Source organism: Pocillopora damicornis, chromosome 2 (assembly GCF_964200805.1).
Source record: "Pocillopora damicornis chromosome 2, jaPocDami1.2, whole genome shotgun sequence".
NCBI classification, from domain to species: Eukaryota; Metazoa; Cnidaria; class Anthozoa; order Scleractinia; family Pocilloporidae; genus Pocillopora; species Pocillopora damicornis.
In genome coordinates this window covers 595,908-611,162 of record NC_142671.1, presented here as the reverse complement: position 1 = coordinate 611,162, position 15,255 = coordinate 595,908, and the positions used below count along the sequence as shown (strand labels likewise).

Sequence of the window (15,255 nt, the reverse complement as noted above, 5' to 3'; positions counted from 1 at the left end):
GATAAATGTTCCCCTAAAATCCAGTTAAATGCGATACTATAATCACCCCTCTTTCTCTGTTATTATTTCGTTTGAATTTGGTAAGACTTGTACGCTTAACTCTCTTGTGGTTCCTTAGGAAACCATTCTGGAATCATTATGAGAAAAAGCTATAACTGTTTTTGGCCCAAAATGGCGTCATATCGCTAATAAAGGAAGAGTTCCAAGTGATCTGGCGCGAGATCTACAAAGGCTTGGTTACACAGCCCAATGCATGCACAGAGAGGATTGCACAGAGGAAGCTGTCTGACTGCACCAAGGAGAAGTTGTGCTACCTGAGTGTTTTTTTATGAATTGTCCGCAAAATTTTGCTCGCGAACACCTTTGGAATGTCTTATTCACCAGGTGACTTAATCTGGGCCAAGATGCGTGGCTACCCGCATTGGCCAGCCCGAGTAAGTCGTCAAATGTTAGACAACTAATTTAATTAACTAGGAAGTTTGTTCCCTGAGCGTGAGCAAACTTGAGGAGACATTTGTTATGAACATTCTGTTTTATTTCGTGATTTAGATCGATCTTCCTGCACAAGACGAGAAAATTCCTCCTAAAAAATTTGCCATCTTCTTCTTTGGTACTCACGAGACGTAAGTTTAAAAATATCACATTTTCGTTCACTATTTTTCTTGTTTCCTCGTGTAATTAAGAGTTGGCAGTAAACTAAGAATTTTCTTTTGCAGTACATAAGACAGTAAGCAAAATTGTTTGTGGTGTTGTTTGGTAACGTGTAATCCTTTGTGGTGGCTTATTCACTGATTTGTTTTTGTTGGTTTATTTGTGTTGATCATCCTGACCAAGGATTTACCATGATCCAGGCGATTTTTATCAGTTAATCATGATTGTGTACACATTGCTTCAGAACCTCTTATGTCAAAGATAGAAAGTCTTATCAGTCACTGTGTACAAACATAAATTTTATGTCTCTTGTCATCTTTAACAGTAGGGTTGAGTGCCCAAAGACATACCAGCACTCTAAGCCATGACCATCTTGGTCACCATGGTATATAAAAAGATTTAAAAAATCTATTATGACTAAATTTGCTAGGAAAGTCACCAATTTGGTCAAGAGGTGTTCTTTGGTGACGGGTTTTGTGTATGCAAGTTTCTTTATTTCTTGAGACGAAAGTAAAACTAGACAATAGGAGGTCCTTTTGAACTTGACAGTGTACTAGACCGTGTAACTTTTGATTGAAACATTCAAAAATCTACTTGCTAAGGGGGCATCTAAACCAGAGCTTTTAATCTCCAGCCATAAAATGTTAGTTGCATTAGTGCCTGTATTGGTCACAATCTTAAGCCCTTACTTTTGACAGACTTGCAGAACTTTAAAACTGTTTTATTGGAGACAGCTCCCTGAACCCCTCTTTTGAATTAAAAGCCATATTGAAGGATATCTCACTTCTTATTAACCTACTAGTAGCATGATTTTCAATGTTTCCAGGGCTGTGATGCAAGCCAAAGATTTGTTTCCATATGAGAAGAACAAAGATAAATTTTTGAAAAACTCAAATAGATCAAGAAGAGGTTTCAAAGAAGCTTTAGTGGAAATTTTGGAGAATCCAAAGGTGAAATGGGGTATGCGTGGACAGGATGTGGATGAGCAAGATTCAGAGGATGAAGAGGGAGAAGGAGACGAAGATTCTGGGGATGAGAAGAAGTCAGAGGATGAAGACTCTGATAACGAAGATACCAAGCCATCAAAACAGGTAAAGAATAATATTTGAGACTTAGCAGATATGGGTGGAGTACAAGTGTAGATAGTGTAACTTGCCTGACAAGGAGCATCTTCATTTGGAAGAGCATCCCATTGTAGAATTATGAGCTCTGAGTTGTAATCCTCATGACTAGCTTAGTTTTTCCTTTGTCCCTCTCTTAAGACTAAGGTTCAACTTCCTTAGTCATTTAAGGTAAAATCTGCACTTTTGTTAAGTGGTCCATCCTGCTGGGGCTTATGCAGATTCCCTTAGCATGAAGCAACCAGGAGTATCGTTACTCTCCCCTCTAGAGGATTTAAGTGCACAGCAGGTTATCGTCCATTAGTATTCTGTCAGGTTTCTGGGGAGGAGAGAGACACTGTAAGTTAGAGTAAAGTGTCTTACCCAAGAACACAACACAATGACCCAGCACAGTTTCAAACCCAGACTAACAAGCTAACTATGTTGCCCATATTGCCCTTTCAGGATTGTGAGCTTTGATCCCACACACAATATAAATAATTGCATGAAGGGAACTTTCAAAATTCATAGCTTTTGGACATTGTTGGCTATACAGCTGTAAGTCCCAAAAAGTGGCCAAAGACAGTTGAAACAAAGAAAAACAGAACTGAGTTTTGTGCAAATACCAACCTTCACTATCAGCTTTCTTTGCAGCTTTTGACAGTAAACAAGTCGTTCCTGATTTCGTTAAAGGAAAATCTTTTTGCTACAGATGTCTACAGTAAATCATTTATTGACCAAGTTTGTTTGGCCAAGATGGTTGGCTATTAGCCTGTATTTTTTAAGTTTCTTTTTTTTACATTTTCATGAACCTTGACTTCATCTCAGCCCATGATAATGCAATACTAAGCCAACTTGACTTTATGCTTGGTCAATAACACAATATATTTATAGCCCAGAGAAGAAGAAATCTCCTATTAGGAATATTCTATCGAAGATCAGTCACATTATCGGTAGAATTTTCTTGTCTCTAGCTTCCTAGTTAAAATACATATTAACCATCTCTTGAATTATATATCTTTGTCAAGAAAATTTTAAATAAGCTTTTTTGTTCTTATTGATAGGAAGCAAGCAATGAAGAGAGAAAAATGAAGATACCACAGGGCAAAAAGAGACACAAGTCAGAGTCAGACAAGGTTTGAGATATTAAAAAATCAATTTTGAGTATACAGGATGATTGTTATCATTCTGATAGCATTAAGGAGTTGATTATAAATACATGGAGTCTATAAGAGTGAGTTAAGTCTTCATGGTGTTTTTCTCTTCAAGGAAAGTTCTTTAGAAGAAACACCAGAAGAGGAAAGTTCAGATGGTGATAAAGAAGAAGTAAATGGATTTACTGGCTTTTATAACAATTTATTTATAACTCATTGCTTCTCAGTGGGTTTAAAAGCTGAATTTTGAAGGGAAGTAGCTCGGAACTAGCAACCATGTGTTGTTTGACTTGTATGTGAATGGTGCTTAGGAGCCTTTTGCTCCCAAGATTTTTTAATGAAAATTATCCTCTCTGTCTACCTTACATTTATATTAATTTTAGCTTTGAGATAACAGTTTTAGTCAAAAAGCATCCCTTAATTGATATATTTTTTTCCATCTCATCTCCTGTTTAATTTATAATGAATTGATATGGTAAAGATAAATAACTCCTTCACTGAGGACTGGGGAGTGAAGGAAAAAAGCATGCTATTTACAGGGTATGAATGAATGAATGCATTGACCAGTCAACATCCATTCTGCATCTACTATAGGAATATAAACCTGCTCCCAAGAAAAAGAGAGTGTCTTCCAAAGAGGCAGGGAAGAAAAGGAAATCATCAAAGGCCATTAGTGACAGTAGCAGCAGCAGTTCAGAAAATGATGCTGATCAGAAAGTAATTATAATAGCTGTACTTGTAAATTTAGTTTACACCTGATTATATTTTTCTGAATTCAGTATGCTTACTCACTCCAGGGGAAGGAGGGCCAAAAAGCCTTAATTACAAGACTTAATGTACGCTTTTTCACTGTTTGTTTGATTGTAGGGTTATGTGTATCTGTCAGAGTGAGATAAGACAGCTACTTGGTTGTAAAGTTTTAGGTGCTTTTTCTAGATTTAATTGTTCATTTAACTTCTGTAAAGGAAACAAGTGAAGAAGAAAGTATACCAAAGAACAAGAGAGCAAAAACAAAAACAGAAGCAGAAGATAAACCAAAGTTCAAGAAGGTGAAAGGAGAAGACAGAAAGAAAAAAGATGAAGATAAAAAGGAAGGGGAAAAGACATCAGACGAGGAAAAGGACGCCATTAAAGATGGAGGGAAGATAAAGGAAGAAGATGAAGAAAAAAGCAAAGATGCAGAGAGGAAAAAACAGGAGAAACTCCAAAAACTTGCAGAGAAGAAGTATGATTGCATTCCTTTAAATCAATGTCTTCTAGTTCATTTGCTTTCTCATTAAAATGAGGTTTATCTGTATTGAAAGGAATTTGCTATTCGATATCTCTACAAAGTAGACCTGATGGAAGTGATGTTACTCAAGTTCAGCGAGATCATGATACTATGTAATAAGAATTAAAGTGAAAATGTTAAAACTTTTTGAAATTACAGAAGACTGGAGAAATTTCAATATCCTGAAACTTATAATGAAGAAGGCATTAGACACAGAGAAACAGACAAAATAAGACGGAGGCTTGAAGCATATAAGCTGTATCTTGAAGACTATTACTTTTTGGGTTCACACCCTTTACTCGATTTATAACAAGTCAGGTTGCCCAATGATAGCTAATAACACATTTAGTCGAGTGTCTGTACAAGTGCCCACCCATGATAACTTCAATTACCATTGAAGAATACGAAGTTGGAAAGATGAGCAATACCTGTGCTGCAAATATACGTAAATTATCGTTATCTATGAACATATTAGTAAAATGTTTTTCTGGTACCTTAAGTTGCAAAATCAGAACATTTGCTTGTGGTCTGTGTTAAATTTGTTTCTTTTTTCTTTCTTTCAGAGCAATGTTAAAGGAAAAGAAGAAGAAAGAAAAACTTGAACAAAGGAAGGCTGAAAAACTGGCAGCTGAGAAAGCTAAAGCACTGGAGAAGGAAAAGGAAAAACAACGTGAGAAACAGGAACGGGAGAAAGAGAAGGAGAAGCTGAGAGCAAGACAAGAAAGAGAGAGGGAGAAGGCGAGGGAAAGAGCTGAAAGAGACAAACAGAGGGAAGAGGAAAGAAAAGAAAGAGAAAGAAGAAAATGTGAGTTAGAGCACACATGAAAAGTACATCTAAACATGCAGTGGAGCAAATTTTGTAAAGTCCATATTTCTTTCATTACGTCGTTGTGATCATGTACTAAAGTTTGATAAACTTTTCATTTAATTTAGCAACACCTCCTACAGTGGAAGAGATTTTGGACAAAATGAATTATGATCTTGTGATGTCTCTCACTGTCGAGGCTCCAGTAAGTGGTTCATTTGTTAAAAAAAAATCTAAACAACTGAAAAAAGTAAGTTACGTGTCAAAATATTAGGTGTATCTTGGAAAGCTTCAAAAGAAGGACAGAATTTTGTAGTGTTTGGATTGTCAAAATTGAATTTGGACTTAAGTTGCATGTAGGCCCAATAACTAGCTGCTGTTCGTTAAATGAGCCCGCGTTCCTCCTCTGCGGAAATAGAGTCTAGTTTGCAAGCAGTGCTCATAGGTGTCTATGGCGAGTGGTAAACAATTTGGTGACCTTTGTTTTGGGTGTAATTTAGCGAGTTGCAGTGTTTAAGTGCTTGGTGCTTATGGTCTAACGTTATTATGAGAAAAAATAATCAATTAAAGTATTATAAGTGCTCCGTTGTTTTTTTGTGTTTTGTTTGTTTTTTTTTAACAAACATTTGTATATCTATTGTCGTATATCTTAATAATGAAACTTAAAATGTTGCATGAACCTCAAAAAAACGATGATATCTCTCCAGCGTATTATGAACACAAAGAGTGTAGTTAGCGCCATAGAACGTCGTGTCAATATTTATGTTCTCCTTTCCTTTTTTTGTGGTAACTAAAATTTCATTTTTGGCGACATTTTAGATTTTAGGTCGCCAAATAGTGACTCTGAAAAAGTTTAAGCTCGAAGCTCCGACCAAGACGTCTTTTTAAGAACTCCGTTTTCTCCAAAATTAGTGTCACAATGTCAGTGTTTGAGTGTAGACTATAACATCTCGTCATTTTAATCTGCCAACATTTCCTGTACTGAACAGTTTTATGTCCACCTTTTGTAGGATGTGCCAAGATGTTTAAAAATTATCACTCAGATCTTCGAAATGGAGATAAACCCAGATATCATAAAGAAAAACCCAGACATAGTTCAGACCATTAAAAAGGTATCGTAAAATATTACTGGACCTTCCTGGTACAGATGTACTGTGTGTTACATGGTTATTCATTCAGATGCTCATAAATTTGAATTTCGTGCTGTAATGAACCTTGATATTATCTCCAGAACAGGACCAAAGTAATCCCAGTCGGGATCTCAATCTCCCCTGTATTTGGAAACTTCTGTTAACATTTCAAAGATTCCTTTACTAGGCTCTTTGAAGATATTCTGATCACCTATCATTGACGTATTTTAATATCGTTATTATTTAATTAACATTAGATCGCTTCTTAAGACTAAGTTCATTCGAAATTTTTTACTTTTTCCTACAGATACGAAATTACAAACAGAATTCCAAAGTGCGAGAAAAAGCGAATCAACTCTACGCGCATTTTAAATCACTGTTTAGCATTTCTGGATCAGGTGAGTGAGTTCTAATGGAAATTGAGATTTTTAAATTCCTAATCTTATCTTGTCCTTTTTTCGTTTTATCTCAGATACTTGGTGTCATTAAAAACTGTTATTAACAGTAAGCTTTTTATACTGAAATCATTGATAGGTCACCACCTAGCTCCAATTTCCAGTATCTTATTTTATTACAGATTCGAGAAGAGAAAGTACTTCGCTTGATCTGTCCTTAGTGCAAACTAACGAAAGAACAGAACAAAGTAGAGCAGATGGCACGGAGGAACTTGATAACATTAAAGAAGAGACATCCGCAGAACCCCACCTCACCCCTACTGAGAATGGCGGTGATCACCCTGTCCCCTCCACCGGTAATGCACCTTTATGATTGTGCTTTGATCCGCTCTGTAATTGCAAAACAAGGGTGTTTGTGAACAGTTACAAAACCTGTGATCTAATTTAATAGGATTATCATTTTTATAAAGAAACCTTAAAGCAAAGTTTTGCGTTATTGGGGTTGCTAAACTAAAGCGCGAACATTGTTCCAAAGACCACTGAATTGTATGAGTTTTGTTTTAATCTCCAGCCAGAGTTTTCACTGGTTACCCTAAATGCTCGCATTTTTTGTCACTTACGCACTTGATGAGTGAGACAAAGAAATGAAGGGTGCGTTAGAATTGCAATTTATTTCAGCATTTTCTTATTTACAGAAACCAAACTTGAGGATAGTGGACACAGGATCGAACAAACTTCAACGGAAGATAAAGTTTCACTTGAAAACAATACGATAATGGACGATCTTACTCCAGAACCTTTGGAAGTAATTAACGATCCCACGGCGAATTTATCACCGTGTGATATGGAGATATCAAGCCCTGATTGAAGGATAACACTATTACGTTGCGGATGATGTGTTTGTTATGTTATGTTTAGTAACTCTTAGGAGATGATCGATCAATTACTGGCCGAGAGAAGAGGTCTAACTCAAGAAAAACTGCGACGCCTGTTTTTAACAGAAAAGAACATAATCATCTGTTTTAAGATTTCGTCCATTTTGATGTTATGAGGCTTTCGTCAAATGAGATTCTCCCTGTTTAACGTTTTGTTCCAACAAGAGTTAGGGTTAGGGTCTGTTCTCAAACTGCATCATTTTTAATCTCTGTACTGTATGTTGTTTTCTTAGTTCCTATTTGTTCTTTTACCTCATTTGTACTATTAACTTTACGAACGTTAACGGCAAAAATTTATCAAAGCGCATGTCAGAAGTTACGACGCTGGTCATTGAAACGTGGCTCCATAATTTGTAGGTCTTGGGGTGGGGTGACACTGGATGCATCATCTACGACAAAACAACAGAAGACGATGAACGCATGTTTTCAACATTTTTTTCGTTTTTTTGTTAAAGATCCATCAGCTTCTTTATCAGCTGATGATGGTTCACCGCTTTTAGTCCCACTTAGATCTCGTCTTCTCCCTTAACAAAACATATTTTTAACCAGTAAATATTAGAGAAAGCAGAGGTAATGCAAATTAAAGAGAGAGGCTTCACCGAAACATAATTAAAAGACATTATGAAAAAGATGATTTAAAAGGCTTTCAAACAAACTTGGGAACATATTTTTGTCGGTTTCTGTTGTGCAATTTACATTTGAAATGCCTAAATTCATTGGGATTGCGAAGACTTATCCAACAGTGGTGTAAAACTCAAAAGTTTGAGGGCACTTCAGTATTTTAATCAAACCTCCCCCCCCCCCCCCAAATTGACAGTCAATTTTGTATTGTACCCCCTTTTGTACTCTGTTAGCGACGACTGATACCCCTCCGTTTCCCCCGAAAACCATGTGATCCCCCAAATAGCCTCCCAAAGCCCTCTCCCCCCACCCAGGCGTTAAAGTGTCAAATAATGCTGGTCACCGGGCGTAAAATATCGAGAAACGTGTCGAGGCAAGATGCATGGGTCACCTATCAAGAGGAAAATGTCATTTATTCACACCAAAGGATCGAGACAGGAAAATACTGACGAAGGTTCCTTTCCTAAGCATACTTTTCGGATGGTAGGGCTGCTTGTCGTTTCTGACAAATACTTACAACTTTGGTAATACTCATTTTTTAAATTGGTGAATACGATCAACCCCAGCTCTCCGAGTCACCTGCTGACGACGGCCTTGTTGTCAAGGTTATGACTGTAACCTGCTGAACAATACATGATGTTCTGCACGAACTGAGATACGACAAAACAATACGTAACGAAGTAAAATAACTAGATGTCTGAGTCGCTCAAGGGTATTTTTATTTCTATGTAAATTACGTAAATTATTTAATTACGTCACTGAAATGACCTACTGACGAAGTGATCAAACTGAAAGAATCTAACAAATGGTTAACAATCGGAAAAGTCTCGTCTTCTTATAAACGGTCTTTAGGCTGAGGGGACTTTTAAAATTCCTGACGGCATGGAATGTTCGTTCTGACGTTAAACAAGATCATGGATTTACTTTTGCTTCTCACTCTAAAGGGCGTTTACTCGAGGATCATCAACGGAAGACATATGATTCGCTAATGATAATCGCTTTTTTTTTTTCGTTTCTTGAAATAACAGCAACTATTTGATACAGTGACAGTTGACAGTTTTTGCTAAAGCAGTCTTACTGAGGAAACTCTATATTAAAAAAAGTTTGCTGGAGCTCATAACAACTGGAAAAAGGATTATGACATATAATTTTAAATGTAACGAATCGCCACTGTAAACTATCAGATGGTTGACCACACCTTTTAATCAACTAAATAAAAAAAAGAAAACAGAAAAAAACGCATGCCAAAAACATTATGGTGCTGACCATTGGTAGTTTGGTTCCATTGCACATGGAGCCGTGGCAGCAGTAGATATCACATTTGGTGACTTTTGTTGACCCATCATCCAGATTACACGCGTTATTTGTTGCAGGGTTGCACTGCTTGGCGTTCATACAGCCTCTACTGTAGCCCTTGATATGAATTCCAGTACCTTCTCTTTCTACATAACCTTTTCCACAACGGTCGTAGCCGGGCGGACAGGTCATCGTGAACTGTACCTTGTCACAGTTTTCCCAACTATTTAGAGCAAAGCACGACCGGCATTGGAGGGCATTCCCTATGAAAAATGATTAAAGTATACTAAAGTGTATCATGTCTGGGACAATACTGGGCTGAGTAAAGAGACAAAGAAGTCAAATAAAGTGATGTCAACCAGTTTATCAACAAACTTTTTAAGTCACTGAACCTGTCATTATATTACCCACGTTCGTGACAAATGCGTGATTATAAATTCAAGCGGTAATATTTAGTATTACAAAAATCTCATAAGTTTTGCATAATGATATGACGGTTTATTAATAACTTTAAATTTGTCATGGATAGGACAAAAACCGCTGATATTTTTACACGTATTTGACTGCCGATGAATCGGCAAAACAGTGATGCTAATATAAAATGCAGAAGGTAGCAAGTTGACATAGTAATCAACAAGAGAAGCCTTCCCGTTTCTCAGCTTTGCAATCGAATTATGAGGGATTAAAAACACGTATTCCTCTCAATTTTAAATTTCCCTTGTTTTTATGTAGTATCAAAATACAACTTGAGAATGTTTTTTAATAGACTTTCGTCCTATGTATTTTTTGTTACGTGAGTGAGAGCACATGATTCTAGTTCAGTGGGCAAATTGTCCATAAAGTTTACACATAAACGCCAAACTTAAGGGATGCAGTATTGATATTTTACGTATTCTTTTATAGGAGTATTGCTGTAGGAGTGTCGCACTCAATTGGATAATGTTTTAGAGAACTGTTAAGTCAATAAGGTATTCCTGTTTTTCTTTGGAGGCAAGTCGTGAGAGATTACGAGCTCATTTGCTATTTGATTTTGCGGTTGCCCTTTGGTTTTTCATAACCTAACACAAGTTAGGACGGCAACGTCAAGATTCTCATTCATCTCTGTTTTGAGATAGTTACCGAACCACGATTTTATCACTGACTCATGATACACGTACGCGACACCAACCAGAGCACAGCTGCATATTTGTTACTTTCTCATTGTAAAACTAACTGTAAGGAAACACTAACTTCGACTTTGAACCACGAAATATCTCTTCAACAATGATTTATGTTATAAGACTTACCATTAGTAATAAGAACGGTCAGAATGATGAAAAATAGTGTTTTCATTTTGATGAATCCAGGCGAGTTTCTTCTTTACTGATATTTTACTGTTGTGTGATTGTTATTCTACTGACTTATGATCAGCCAGTGGAACTCATAAGTAAAATCACTTTCTCCCTCGAAGTTGACGTTCTTAATGAGTTGATATTGATTGACTTCAAAGATGCAATTATTGTCCAATTAGAAAGGCCTGTTTTGCTATAATCGATGCAATGACGCTTAAAATAAAAGCAACTGAATAAAAGTAAGTCCTTAATCATATTATCAGCCCCTAGACAAATCCACCTCAATTTAAAAATAACGTCTAAAATGTACGAAACTAAATCGTAAAACCATGAGACTCGGCCTAATCCCGGGTTGTTACGACAACTTAAATCCGAGGTAACCAGACTACAAAAAATAAGGAACAAGTTGAAGGAAAAATAATCCAATTTGGAGTACACGCTGGTATAGGTTGACAGCGACTTCCAACGGAGCGCAGAACTCGTGGCAGAGAACAATCATCAGCTACAATGAACTTAAAATATAAATAATTTGATTGTTACGCAGCAATAATTTTGCCTTCTTCAAACGGTGTTAAACGAAAACTTGATAAACAAATTCAGAGCAAAGATTATTCAAGATGTTGCAAACCTGCGACACCCAGTTTTGCCCCTGGCAAATTGAGTAAGCCGAATGAAATCGTCGACTGAAATTTCAACATGTCGCATCGCCAACCATTGGATCATGTAATAGCTCTTATCGGAGTTGAGCACGCGAAATCAGCGGTCTCCGGATGAGCTTACGCCAAAACGAGGCTATCGGGTCTAGCTCGCTCTAAAGTATAAGGAAGCAGAGAGGGAAATTAGCAGTAGCTTGGTATTTACCTGATATTTTCTCGAGTTTTTAGTTTCTTTATCCATGGTGAAACATTGCATAGCTTTTGGGTGTCAAAACCGAAGTTCCATAGCGGAATGCAAGGACTTATCATGGCATTCGCTGCCGCTGTCAAACAAGAATTTGCTGGCACAATGGCTCGTGAAACTGCGTCGAGAGAACACTCCGGTAAACCAAAACTCTTATGTCTGTAGTCAGCATTTTTAAGCTAATTGCTTCATAAAACCAATGGGAGGACAAAGAATTCGCTTGAAGCCAGATTCCGTACCGACAAAGTTTATATTTACTGTTGAAAAACCAAAGAGGAAAGAGCCCGCTGATCGAGCAACGTTGAACACAAAGAAAACAAAAATAGAGAAATCGCAGCAGCATTCAGCCCCCGAACCGATAAACATTGAAAACACCGATTTTAAATCTGTTTCAGATGGTATGGAAACTGAACATCTCGAAAGTGAAGGTTTATTTCAAATTGTAGATGAAAACTGGGAACATCAACTTCAGTTAAAGAATGACGAAATCTCATGTTTACTTGAGAAATGGCAAACTAAGGAGCGCGAACTGAACAAAAAAATACAATAGTTGGATTCATTGTCTTTAGCTTTTCTTTCAATAAAGTAAGACACGATATTCTGAATATTAAATGAAGGGACATCGTCCTTCGCGTCAACCAGCGAAACCCATTGTGCAGATCCAGGGAAATCACAATTGACGGTCGCCGTTTGCTCCAGTGGTTTACTTGCCGCCAAGTGTTGCCACTTCTCCGTAAAATTATTCTCCCAACCATTTTTTATATAACTGATGACCCTGCGGCAGGTAAAACAAATCTATATAGAACTTATGCTTCGATATTCCCTTCAAGCAATGGCAATAATTATAAGGGACAAAAAATATTGCAATCTGTGTACCTTTGAGATAACTCGGCCTTCGTTGCTTCAGACCGTGCACTACCATCTTTAGCCGTCCCTTTGCGGAATGACAACCATTCTTTGAGTTTTTCTTTAGTAATATGCCGTGGGCAATTACCACTTATCAACTGCACTTTCTCCTCAGCGGAAAAAAGGCCGCTTGTGGAAGATTTGTGGAACACACTCTAAAAGTTTTCCTCACTTTCTCACACAAATCTGATCGATGTTGACCCGATAGCCTCGCTTTGATGTTTACTCACAAGAATACCGCTTGATTGTTTGGGTAGCGTGCTCAACTCCGATAAGAGCTATTTGTGGTAATCCTAATTGGCATAAATTAATATTTTGCCGGCACATATCAGAGGACTGGGGGCGGGTGCGAGGTGCGAGGTGCGCGGAGGGTTATGGGATTCTGGTTTGTAAGTAGAGATCGTTAGTACGGCAAAGCATTCCACGGTCAGCCCTCGCCGTGTTTAGTTGTTCGTTTTCGTTTTTGTATAAATTTAAAGCTGTCCATGCATACCACCTTAAGTAACTATGTACAACACGTCATACATAGGATATCCTAAAACCTCAAGGGTGGCACAGCTACCTTGGTTGGGGGTGTACATTTAGTTCACTTCAATCGTAAGAGACCTTTGTAAGCATATCGATTTGGCGTTAAATTAACGCTGGCTTGGCTGGCAAACCGGCACCCGGACATCAACACTTTGTGTGCCCGGTTGAGTAGTGGAGGCAAAATACCTACATTTTGTCTCCACTACACAACAAATAACACAGTAGTGTACACCAAATAAGTTTATTTAGGGAAGCCTGCCGAGAACCAACCCGAGGCATACATAGCCCGGGGCATGCATACATACGTATATTCGCAACTGATATACCATATACAATCCTGATATACAGTCAATTCCTTACACATTAAAAAAAAAAGGTATACATTACTAACATGCAAACTTCACCAAGTCTGGATTAACAGAGATGGGCAACCGCTTACAAGGACATAACTACGGTTATACAGAGGCCAGAAAAAACCTGCCAGAAAAAACCCCTTTGGGGGAAAAACATGACAGGAAATCTGGGTAGGAAATCTGTGTAGGAACCATGGCCCAAACTCAGAGCAGTTGGCAGCCCATCCTACGAGGCTTCACAGCTAAAGAAAATATGTTTTCAAACTAAACTAAATTTGTCATCAGCCAGAGGTGAACGGTTGGTTCTGAGGCCTAGATGGACACCACGTGCGATACTTTCCCTTATATACCACTGCATCATTACCCATGATGCTCGGGCCCAAGGCCCAGGCCTTGTCGTACTCGTGCCGACAAAATATTTATTTCTGCCTTATTCGCAGACTCATTCGTCAGAAATACCATTTTTGAATACCTCAACTTTAAACTGCACTGTGCAACAAATACATCAATAGATTTATGCGGCGAGGAAACTGCAGAATCATAAACTTACTGAAAGGAATGTAGACAGGAATAGTGATGAAAATAAATTCTGATTTCATTTCCAAAGAGCTGTCTCTTTCCAAGAACGTATATGGTTTTTTTAAACACTGAAGCGTGATGTGGTCGAGATTAAGACTAATAAACCTACTGTTATATCTGTTCATTAAATGGTGCAATCCTAAAGACACATGATATCTATCTTACCATTTTTATTTTTTTGCCAATCAAGTACTTTTAGACGGTAAAGCTTCTTACTTAAACTTTTCAGTCAGGGAGATTAAACTTGGGCATCATTAAAAGTTTTGCCGATTAGAGGGGGAGAAAAAAATGATTCTCTACAGCGAAAAGTGGTGAATAACGCTAATGAGCAAGGCTTGTGAACAAGGTGATATAATAGTGATTTTGAGTTTCACGAGAGGCGCTTTCGGGAATGGGAAATAGTGGAAGGAGTAAATGAGTGAATTATGTTGAAATAGGAGGCAATTAAAAACAAAACAAAAAAACAAATTAAAAAACAAAAAACAAAAAAGATAAATTTACGACTGAATTTCAATTCACTGCATTCTTTTGAGGATTGAAAATACAATAAATACACGATGAAGGCCAAAAAGGGAACCAGCGAAAGAGTTTAATCCATTCGTTCTGAGAATGCAAGAAAAGGCCGAAGAGTAAAATATATCAAATGGTACAACGCTTTAACTTTAAAAGATTACCTGAGCGGCTAAATAGACAATTCGAATGCACACGGAATGTGAAGTGATTTTTAATAATTGTAGAAGATAGCGCTGAGACGTATTTGTGTTTGATCGAGGAAGCGATTGAGGTTGTGTGGTTCGAACTAAAAGGAAATACAACAGAAACTAAACTAAGAGAAATGCGTTGCGAAACGTAACATTAACCTAACTAAAAATGAAGAGATTGCACAAAAAACTGAGCACGAGAACTACACCAATAATACAGAAAAAGGGTAAACATCGCAAATGTAAAAGAGATAAAGACATGCTTTGGTCTAACTTCTAATGATAGCAAATGACTGACAGCGATAACATCTAAGAACAAACTAATAGCGATGAATAGAATAAAAAAAGGAAACCAAGGTAAAACGTTTGTGAGTCTTGCTCAGTAAACATCGATTAAACATAAATTTCTCATTTACGCCCATCGCCGGTTCAAGTGCCTCGCCGCTTGTGATTGTCTTTGCCTCATTATTTTAATATTCCTATCGTAATTAGGGATCTTTAACTACAACTGAAATAGAAAATAGTATTATTTGAAATTACATTGGCGCGGTCTAGGTGACAATTTTGGCTACAATAGGGTTTTCTGTGGTGTTTGGAGTT

General features: G+C 37.4%; 1 protein-coding gene across 2 annotated transcripts; it reads left to right on the top strand.

Annotated features, from left to right (window-relative positions):
- The first annotated feature begins 236 nt into the window (after positions 1–236).
- On the top strand, positions 237–8,095 carry LOC113679850 (uncharacterized). Of its 2 annotated transcripts, none has more exons than XM_027196823.2 (13): positions 237–434; positions 550–623; positions 1,478–1,742; positions 2,816–2,887; positions 3,021–3,077; positions 3,500–3,622; positions 3,871–4,130; positions 4,739–4,980; positions 5,109–5,185; positions 5,991–6,092; positions 6,418–6,508; positions 6,688–6,861; positions 7,201–8,095. In XM_027196823.2, the coding sequence occupies exons 1-13, from the start codon at positions 369–371 to the stop codon at positions 7,371–7,373; spliced, it is 1,776 nt and encodes a 591-aa protein (XP_027052624.2). In that variant the 5' UTR covers positions 237–368; the 3' UTR covers positions 7,374–8,095. The 2 variants fall into 2 exon arrangements, with proteins under 2 accessions (XP_027052624.2, XP_089051036.1); XM_089194910.1 differs by having other exon boundaries at positions 245–434; positions 1,457–1,742.
- The last annotated feature ends 7,160 nt before the right edge of the window (positions 8,096–15,255 follow it).

Coding starts and splice junctions, on each gene's coding strand:
- LOC113679850 (XM_089194910.1), top strand. CDS start 369: ATGTCTTATTCACCAGGTGACTTAATCTGGGCCAAGATGCGTGGCTAC. Junction 2,888..3,020: donor ACAAGTCAGAGTCAGACAAG/GTTTGAGATATT, acceptor TTTCTCTTCAAG/GAAAGTTCTTTAGAAGAAAC. Junction 3,078..3,499: donor CAGATGGTGATAAAGAAGAA/GTAAATGGATTT, acceptor CATCTACTATAG/GAATATAAACCTGCTCCCAA.